A 10,754-nucleotide genomic window follows, 5' to 3' on the forward strand; every position below is an offset into this window, starting at 1 on the left:
AGTCTGGTGGTGGTGAATTTTTTTAGATTTAGTTGGTCTGGAAAAGCCTTTATTTCTTCACATCTGAAGGAAAACTTTGCCAGATAAGTATTGTTGGCTGACAATTTTATATCTTTCAACACTTCAAATATCCTTATATTCTCTATTGGCCTGTAGAGATTCTACAGAGCAATCTGATAGACTAATGGGAATTCCTGTGTAGGTTACTTTTTTTTTTTTTTTTAACCTGAATGCCTTTATGATTCTTTAATACTGATTTGTGAGAATTTATGTCTTATACAAGGTCATTTTGTTTAGAGATAAAAGGATAATCTATGAGTTCAGTAGGCAAGCCTTTTCTCAGGTTTAGGAAACCCTCCGCTGTTTGTTTTGTTTTGTTTTTATTCTGATATTTGTCTTTTTTAAGGATAATCAGCACTCATTAAGCTTTCTTCACTTTTTTTTTTTTTAACTCTAAGTTCCCTCTTCTGTGTTATGTCAAAATTCTTATACTCCATGTCAGTTATTCTTTCTTCCTTGTGGTATGCCTCATATATATGTTCTCTGTTACATTCTTGATCTCATTTACTGGATTTTCAGATCCAGAATTTGTTTGGTAAAGAACTCATTTTGTTTGTGTTTTTTTTTTTTTTAAGACTTTATTTATTTATTCATGAGAGACACACACAGAGAGAGAGAGAGAGAGGCAGAGACACAGGCAGAGGGAGAAGCAGGCTCCATGCAGGGAGCTTGATGTGGGACTCGATCCCGGGTCTCCAGGATCAGGCCCTGGGCTGAAGGCGGCGCTAAACCGCTGAACCACCTGGGCTGCCCTTATTTGTGTTTTTGATTCCTAACTTAATTGAATTGTCTTTCTGAATTTTCTTATAAATTGTTGAGTTTCTTTATTACAACTATTTAAAATTCTTTATCAGTTAAACTACTCTGTGCCAGTGAGCTTGATTGCTGAAGATTATAATTTTCTTTTAGTGGTGCCATATTTCCTTGATTTTTCATAACCTTTGTAGAAATTCATTAGTACTTTCACATTTGAAGTAGTACATACCTCTTTAATTCTTCTTATTGTCTTCAGCAGATGGAGTGTTATGTTCTATAGTACTGCTGTTGTCATCTTTTTCCTCTGTGTTTATGAAGATGCACCTGTTCCAGTTTTGTACCTTCTTTGTGGCAGTTTTTTAAAGCTTATATGTCTTACCTGGTTCTTATCATGTACCAGGCCAAAAATCTTTTTGTTTGTTTGTTTGTTTGTTTGTTTTCTAGAAGTAATGCTATAGCTCAAGTTTGTGGTTTCTGAGCCCGCTCTCTTATCTCCTGGAGACTGCTCTCATAGTGGCACATGGGATCCTGCATAAGGAATAACAGAGCATGAGGAGAGAGATGTGGCTTTAGCATCCGGTACATTCACACCCAGTAGGATGATCCCAGCAGTAGTATTCCCTGCTAAGCACAATCCCTTTTACTCCATTTGAAATTCTTATCTGCTGCTTTCCCAATATCCTCCCAACCCCCAGTTATAGATCTCCTACCTACTCCAGTGGTGAGGGAGAGAATGGATTTCTCCAGTTGCCATAACTAGGCACTCACTGCTTTTCTCTTTTCCCTGCAGGAGAGGTCACCACCACTAGATAAATTAGCACTCTTCAGTGTTTCCTGGCAACCACCCCACTGCCCAGTGAAAGTTTCTCTTACTATCTCTCAGGCAGACAAACTCCTCTATTTTCTCCCCTTTACAGTGGTGTGCCAGAGTCTCCCTTAGAAAAGGCTAAACTTGGGATCCCTGGGTGGCTCAGCGGTTTAGCGCCTGCCTTTAGCCCAGGGCGCGATCCTGGAGACCCGGGATCGAATCCCACGTCGGGCTTCCAGTGCATGGGGCCTGCTTCTCCCTCTGCCTATGTCTCTGCCTCTCTCTCTCTCTCTCTGTGTGACTATCATAAATAAATAAAAATTAAATAAAAAAAAGAACAAAAAAAAAGGCTAAACTCTGGCAAGTTCTCTTTCTGATGCTATTCCCTCTACACTTACCTGATTTTTGTCCTGTAGGTACAAGAGGGGTCTAGGAAGTTTGGCTGGCTCCTGTGGTTCCCATCCCATACAGAGGACCCTTACTGGTTGGACTGGTGGTTGAGACTCCTGGCAGATTCCTTAGAGTATAAGATAATAGGGCTAAAAACACCCACGAGAGTCCTTTTGTTCATGTATGAATGTCTAATCCTTTGATTTTGGTGGGAGGATAAATAGGAACATTTTATGGCAAGCATGTTGCTTGACCCCACTCTCCAGAATCATCAGATGTTCACTTTAGAAAGTTCACTTTGGCTGCAGGGTGAGGAAGAGCTAAAAAGGTCAAAAGTGTAGAAACATGAAATGAGGGCATATTTATGACTGTCATTTCCTAATCTAAAGCTAATGCAAACATTTGATTTTATATAGAGAATATTTTGTCATTTACAAGGTTACTTTAGTATTGGTCTAATTGGTTTTTCCCAATGAAAGAGGACTAGAAACTAGATCACATCATAATTTTATTATAATAAGTTTGAACTATATGAGGGAAAATTAAAATATTGTATTTCAATAACAGCTTTTTTTGATCTATAATTTGCAAAAGAAGGTAAGAATGCCATGGTACTATTTGCTTAAATATAGTACCCTTTATATATAAAATGGAAGCTTAGAAAATACAACATTCCATCTAAAGGGAGAATTACCCGAGGTAACATTAGATAAGAACACGAAAATACCTATACCCATGCCAATCTGCTTCACTTGAAGTTAAAAAGCAAATATCAGAGCTACTGAAAACCATGACTGTCCTAGCAATGCTTCCGATACACAGAATTTTTTTTAACCTTCGTTACTGATAAAACTTCCCTTTTAATAGAAATGGGATTTCAATAATACTAAGAATATTTTCACTAAATGCTGTCTGACTTTAAAATTCTGTGACAAGTAGTAAAATTCATTTTATTATTCATAGTATTCATATTACTTATTTATTCAATTTACATTAATTGGGTAATTGAAAACAAAAGCATTTTAAAGATTTATTTATTTTAAACAGCATGAGAGGGAGGGGCACAAGGAAAGTGAAACAGAATCCCAAGCAAACTCGGTGCACAGCCGCAGCTGAGGTGGGCCTGAGATCACAGCGTAAGCAGAAACCAAGAGTGGGATACTTAGCCAATTGTGCCACCATGGTGTCCCGAAAACAAAAGCATTTTATGTTGCACTAGCATAGAAGTTTTTAATTCCATACATGCTTCATAGAGACTAAACCCTAAATCAGAGTAACATCAAGAAGTTTTTTAGATTGTCATAAAGATGTTCAATGGCTACTGGTCAAAATTTGATTTACAGATCTAAGTGACAATCTACGCTACTAGTTAGAAGTTTCATACAAAATAGTTTTACTAGCCATAACCAATTTTTCTTGATTTATATATAACTAATGTTTTTTAGTTTAAAGAATGAATCTTCTGTGCACAGTATTTAAAAAAATACTTTTGATTACTGCTTTCTACAATTATGGTAGACATCTATAAACCATAATAATAAGCATTCATAGTACTAGTGGGTGTTATTTTTCCGGTAATTTTATGACAAATTCTTTGAGTAATAGTACACATTAAATGTAGATTATTTAAATGTTGATTACATTAATTGTAAATGTTTTAATGATAGAGGACTTTGTCATTTTAAGATATTTGCTAATGGGGTGCCTGCTTGGCTCATTGACTCTTGATTTTGGCTCAGATCATGATCTCAGGATGGTAGGTACTAGCTCCTAGGCAGGCAGCCTCTGAGCCCAGTGGGGAGTCTGATTGAGATGCTCTCCCTCCTCCCACTGGTATACACTTACTCTCATATCTTAAAAAAAAAAAAAAAGAGTTGCTATTGATTTCATTTAAATGTAAACTTTATTGATCACACCTGGGAATAGAATCCAGATTTTTCTGTACCATATTCTTTTTAAAGAAACTTCTCTGGATGTAGAGTATATCCCTATTTATTCTTTATAAGAAATAAACATATAGGAAGAAGTATTGCATAGTAGTCAAACATTTGAGTTTTGAATTCAGATTGCCCACTTTGCCTCCAACCATCTAACTCATTTAGTACCTCCCTTCACATAGTTCCCTAAAGTAGTTAAAAAGTAGACTCTTGAGCATATTATTTCACAGTAACAAAATTGACTAAGGGCTTTTTCTGCTAGAATTCTATTAATAACATTTATGTTCAATAAGTATTTATCTTAAAGCTATTAAATCACTATTAAAAATATATACTTTTATTTTTACATTATAGATAATTTTTTCTCTAATTGATTTTTTGGTTTTGTTTTGTTTTAGGTCACTTTTCACATTGAACCATATAGCAATCGAGATGATCAAAACATGTACAAAAATGTCAAATATATTATAGACAAGTGAGTTTCTTTGTTTACATTACTGTTTTATGATCCAATGATAATGTACAGTTATAAGAGTACATTTAAATTATATTTGAGTTTGAAGACTTATGGTCTGATATACTAAATTTTATAATAAATAATCATTTTGAGGAACATTTCTGAAATTCCTTATGATTCACTTTTTGTATAGATTCTATTTACTGATTTTGTGTTTATTAAGCTTTATTTATGATTTGTTGGCTGATACTTTAAATTGGTATTCCATAAATCACTAATATAGAGTTTTGCCTTTTCAAAAGAAGGTTCAGATTATAAAATGTGAACTGCTTTTATGTCTGTGGGCCCACATCCATTATTTTCATTTATAATTAGTCTGATTACAAGAAAAAAGGGATCCCTGGGTGGCGCTGCGGTTTAGCGCCTGCCTTTGGCCCAGGGCGCGATCCTGGAGACCCGGGATCGAATCCCACGTCGGGCTCCCGGTGCATGGAGCCTGCTTCTCCCTCTGCCTGTGTCTCTGCCTTTCTCTCTCTCTCTGTGTGACTATCATAAATAAATAAAAAAAAAAAAAAAAAAAATTAAAAAAAAAAAAAAAAAAAAAAAAAAACAAGAAAAAAAATTCTACAGCTTCATTGTGTTCAAGGATTTTTACTGATAGGAACCTGTGACAGATACTGTACTCTTAAAAGGAAACCTACCAGCAACAGTGAGACATTTATCACTGGTAGAAAAAAAGCAGTTGACATATTCATATAGAAAATGGGCTTTTTAGAGTATTGGTCATCATTTGTAAACTTCAATATAAGATAATTAATTTCTTGTTAGGTAATGTCTTGATGTATCCAGTGTCTCATTTTTCCAATCTGCAAAATTGAAAATGCATTCTTAATGATTACCCTTAATATAACTGATCCCCCAAAGAAAGTGAATAGCGTGTTTTAACTATTTTCAATATAGAAACAGTTACTGTCTGTGGAAAATGAGTTGCAGATATTCACTTCACTTTTACATATTTTTGTATTCTAGATATGGAAATCATCCAGCCTTTTATAGGTACAAGACTAGGACTGGCAATGCTCTTCCTATGTTTTATATCTATGATTCTTATATCACAAAGCCTGAAAAATGGGCCAATTTGTTAACCCCCACAGGATCTCAGAGCATCCGCAATTCTCCTTATGATGGACTGTTTATTGCACTTCTAGTAGAGAGCAAACACAGATACGATATTCTTGAAGGTGGTTTTGATGGAATTTACACATATTTTGCCACAAATGGCTTTACTTATGGCTCATCATATGAGAATTGGGCAAGGCTAAGATTTTTTTGTGATCAGTTCAACCTCCTGTTTATCCCAAGTGTGGGCCCAGGATATATAGATACCAGCATCCGTCCATGGAACGCTCAGAACACTCGGAACCGAATCAACGGGAAGTACTATGAAACTGCTCTGGATGCTGCACTCCATGCCCATCCCAGTATAATTTCTATTACCTCTTTTAATGAGTGGCATGAAGGAACTCAGATTGAAAAAGCTATTCCCAAAAGAACCAGTAATACAGTATACCTGGATTACCGGCCTCATAAACCAAGTCTTTATCTAGAACTAACTCGCAAGTGGTCTGAGAAATATAGTAAGGAAAGAGCAGGTTATACAGTTGATCAGAAGCTGCCTCTTTCCTAATGCATAAATAATTATAGAAATCACCTAATTTCAGTAAACACCTTTCGTGTTATTTGGCAGTTATCCCATCAGTATATATGTAATAAAAAGAATTTGTAATTTTTTAAAAATGCTAACTAATATCATCATTGTCACCCTTCACAATTCTGCACTGAAAAAAATCTGAGAGAAAAGTTGTGCAATAATGTTATTTGACATGATTACATAGAGAATGCACAGTTAAATCCTGATTGTATTCTGGGCCCAACGAGAGAGAATGTGTATATTTGATATGTCTAGTGAAGAAAATAAGATCTACAAGATAGTGTATATTTCATTAGTTTTTTTTTTTTTTCCAAAGATTCATTCATCCAGAGTCTGTTCACTAATACAGTACAGTCTCCAATAAGAATTCTTAAGGAAAATAAAATCTTAACTTAAGCCTTACTGTGAATCGTATTGTGTTAGGAAGGCCTGCTTTCTGCAGCACAATATGCATCATTCTTTGAATATTTTTTGATAACATAGCATGCTAGGTATTTTGCATGTCTACTGTGTCTGCTTTAAAAGCTATGAAAAATTCTGTCATAGAAGTTAATGATTGCTTCTCTGTTAAGAAAACCTAGTTGGTTTATAGTTATTATGAAGATAGAATGACCAAAATACAAGTTTTTGGATACCTGTCAATCTTTGCCTTGTCATTCATGTTTTTATTTTAATGTTAATCAGAGACCAACTGTTAGTATCAATCTTTTTCTTACTTACCAACCATTAGCTTTCCTTCTTAATATTTTAAGCTATTTTAACAAAATAGAGAAAAATTACTTTGCATTTTAAGGACATAGAAATGAAAATTCTTTTATATCTTAAATTCATTCCTGAAGTTTGACTTTTAAGTTTAACACTTAGTGATGGGAATAATCTCATTTAAAAGACAAAATATCCCCATGTAAAAACATTATACTTTGACAGTACCTATCATATTCAATATTTGTGATCAGTTGTTAATCATTTATGACAAATTAATCCACCAATATGCTAAAAAATGAATCTCCTTAATAGATTGTTATTCTTCAATTCTTAGAGTTAAGTAGAACTATAAAATATATATATACTATGACATGATTATTCCTTAGATATTTAATTTACTAAAGAGAAGCAGTAGGGCGTACTAAACAATAATACCTATAAATCTTCAGGTTTTAGAGATACTCATTCAGAAATAAGGTAACAGTAGAATTTATCATAAAATAGCCCATCAGGTGGTAAAATTTACTTTTAGTTAGTAATTTTGAAATAAAATATCTTTTATTTGAAAAGAGGCATGATTAATATAAAACTTATTTAAACCTTAACAATTTGCCATTTCTCAGAGAATGATCAGGCCATGGGAAATGCAAATAGTAGTAATCTACTTTCTAGAAGAAATTATCAGAATAAATCACTATAACAATATAATGAAGCCTCTTCCTAACCTGTGGATTTTTTTTCTTCTATCCAGTTAGCCACTGTATGTTATCATAGGATAAACTGTAAATATGTCTAACAATAACTTTTACCATATTTTATTAAATTTCAAGAAATAACTACCACAGAGGAATTTTTGTCATTGCTTATACTGCATATCTGAACCTACTGTAACAGAAAAATTTTTGAAATAGTTCTGAAATTATAAAACCAAGGTCTACAAAACCTCAGCACAAATACCACCACTTTCTATCTTGCTCCCCTTGCAAGCCTAGATAATCTAGTACAGCAGTACTCTTTACCTCTGAACTTTGTTGTGCTTCCCAATACATTACTCAAACTAGCCTGTAATGATCAGATTTCAAAGTAAAACAAAACAGATTTGTTCTCAAGGGAAAATGTTTGGAATCTGATCTCATAGTGGTTTAAGAATTTATAATTATATGACTATCCTGTGTCTTTTTGCCTGTTTAATAATTTCATTATTCTTAGGGAGGAATGCTCTCAAAAATCTTCCTCAGGTATTCATTACAGCTGCCTTTATCATTGGACTTATAACACAGTTTGGATCATTATGATCACAAGTAAAAGCAAAGAACTGGTTACCTAATTTAAACTATCTAGATTGAATTCAATAAACTAAAATAACTGTCAAACAGTGTAATATATGCAATGCATGAATCATAATTCTTTTATGGTTTAATCAATCTGTTTTGACTCTATAGAAAACAGTCTTTTTTTCATTGTTCCATTGAGGATTAATATTGTCAAAAACTGCTGTTATTAATGTTTAAGTTATACATTAACTTTTTTCTGTTTTAAAAGTAATTAAAAGGCTATTTTGTTATATGTAGTAACTAACTTTTCATTTAATAAAAGCATACATGAAATCGTGTATCTTAGATATAAAAATGTGTTCCTTTCTATTTATGAAATATGTTTAATTTCTGATTAACAGATGAAAAGTAATATTCAGCACTCTGTATATTTTTTCTATTTAAATATGTAACACAAAGTGTGTCTTTAACTATATATACATTTTAAATCTGTGAATTTGTTTTTTTTTTTTGTGTGTGTGTGTGTTTTTTTTTTGTGAATTTGTTAAACACTGGGTGTGTTTAACAAATTCATAGAAAAAAATGGGGTTTTTTTGGGGGGTGGGTTGGAGATGTTGTATTTTTTTTATTCTTTGGGCATAATCATATGTTAGCTCTAACAGACCACCAGAGAATCTACCAAGTTTCTAACCCTACACTTTTTCAAACTGATCAGTTACTCAGTTTAAACATGAAGACTGTTCCTGAACTCTACAGTGCCTACAGAAACAGCTCTTGAAAGTCTGTGTCTAGATATTGAATTAAAGTCAAACACTTTTATGTCCCATAGCATAGCAATACTTTATGACCAGCAAAATTTCAGTTATTTTTATAAATATCTACAATTTCAAAATGATAAATGGGCCTAGCCACAAGCAAAACAATTTTTTTGGCTCAGAACTTCTTTTTAAAAAATGTACTTCAAATTAAATTTTGTACTGACTTTATGTGGATACATAACAAAGTCTAAATGTTATTGTATGCTTCCTGTAAGATCATCATTCTTGAGAATTCAAGTACTACATTGGCTTAATTACTTTCATAAAGACTCATTCCAGTCTGATCAAAGAACTTAGAGTAGTGCTGTTAGATTTCATCAATGAAGAGAGGAACATTTTTTCAATGTGGTTTTTGTTGTTACGTAATTTATAGTATCAAAAGAAAAATAACTATATATGGTAACAGATATGAAATTTAGTGAAGTTAAAACAGCACTTTTTACTTTCTTTGTTCTAGATTTCATTTAAAAGCATCTTACTTTGTTTCTCAATTTATATTAAAAAATTAGCCATAAATTTAATCATAAATTATCATAAATCATAAAGAGACTTTCAGAAAATACCCCATTAAATAAATATTTCATGAAATAAGACAATGAGTTTCTATGGTTTGATAATTCTATATACAGAACTCAACTTATGACTATATCATCATGGTTTGTTTTTGACATTTTGAAAGAATTGGTCAGTCTGGCCAAAGATTGTTGTAAACAACATGAAATAAAGGGATAACTACTTAACTATTCAGCCACATTTAAGATGCATTAATTATGTTCATGCATGAAAGTATTTCAGTGCTTTTTACAAAAGGCCATTATGAAAACAGTACTATATTAATTTGATAATGTCTAATGTGATCTTTACCCTGATTTTGAAACTATCAAATACAAAAGAGAAAAATATTTAGAAGAAATCAATTGTAATAAATGCAATAAAGTTTAGAAATTTATATAGTCACCTAAGAAGAGCGTGCCAGAACATTTGTTATAGTCAAAGTTTGTATTTATTGAATGCTGCCATTCTATGTATTGTTTTTTAATTACTTAGATTCATTAGCCATGTGGCAGGCTATTAAGCCATTAATATTAAAAGAGAGCAATCTAATCTCTGGCTTCTTGTAAAAAGTTAACTGCAAGGCTGCTGAATTCTTATTTGAAAACTTGGTGTTATATTTAATTAAAGTACATTCTTGAAAACTACACTCTTTTTAGCTGTCTTGTAAAAAAAATGTTGAGTGACGATCATTTTATGAATAGTAGCTGAGCTCAAATTCTATTTTTCCTCATGAATATTATGTATTCTTAGCTAAAGACAATATAATCCCCAAATAAAATATTATTTTAATGTTTAATATTTTATTTCATTGTTTTCTTTTTACTTGAGTCACTCCTGTATCAAGTGTAGGTAATGTTTTCTCTTTTTAAAATGTGTACTCGGGCAGCCCGGGTGGCTCAGCGATTTAGCGCCTTCAGCCCAGGGCCTTATCCTGGAGACCCGGGATCGAGTCAGGCTCCCCGCATGGAGCCTGCTTCTCCCTCTGCCTGTGTCTCTGCCTCTCTCTGTATGTCTCTCAATGAATAAATAAATAAAATACTTAAAAATAAAATAAAATAAAATGTGTACTCTATTTGAAGACAGGATTAAAGTATTGTTTCCATAAAGAAAGCTTAAAAATACATGAACAATGAAAAATGGGATTTTGAAAAAAATATATATACAATGCTAGCATATATGATTGACTACATATTTGGTATCAAGCTTCTGAGTAGTTAATACAAGATATTATATGGCCTTTTTTTTTTTTTTTTTTTTTTTTTTTTTTGCCAGGAAAGAAGCAC

The 10,754-nt window shown here is 32.7% G+C and overlaps 1 protein-coding gene across 8 annotated transcripts in view; it reads left to right on the forward strand.

Annotated features, from left to right (window-relative positions):
* MANEA (mannosidase endo-alpha) overlaps positions 1–10,273 on the forward strand; it is a 73,557-nt gene extending 63,284 nt beyond the window's left edge. For all 8 annotated transcript variants that reach the window (XM_038554754.1, XM_038554748.1, XM_038554753.1 and 5 more), the window contains 2 exons: positions 4,350–4,426; positions 5,438–10,273. In XM_038554754.1, the coding sequence (XP_038410682.1) occupies positions 4,350–4,426; positions 5,438–6,095 (735 nt within the window). In that variant the 3' untranslated portion in view covers positions 6,096–10,273. The remainder of the gene's footprint in view (positions 1–4,349; positions 4,427–5,437) is intronic.
* The last annotated feature ends 481 nt before the right edge of the window (positions 10,274–10,754 follow it).

This window comes from Canis lupus, chromosome 12 (genome assembly GCF_011100685.1).
Source record: "Canis lupus familiaris isolate Mischka breed German Shepherd chromosome 12, alternate assembly UU_Cfam_GSD_1.0, whole genome shotgun sequence".
NCBI classification, from domain to species: Eukaryota; Metazoa; Chordata; class Mammalia; order Carnivora; family Canidae; genus Canis; species Canis lupus.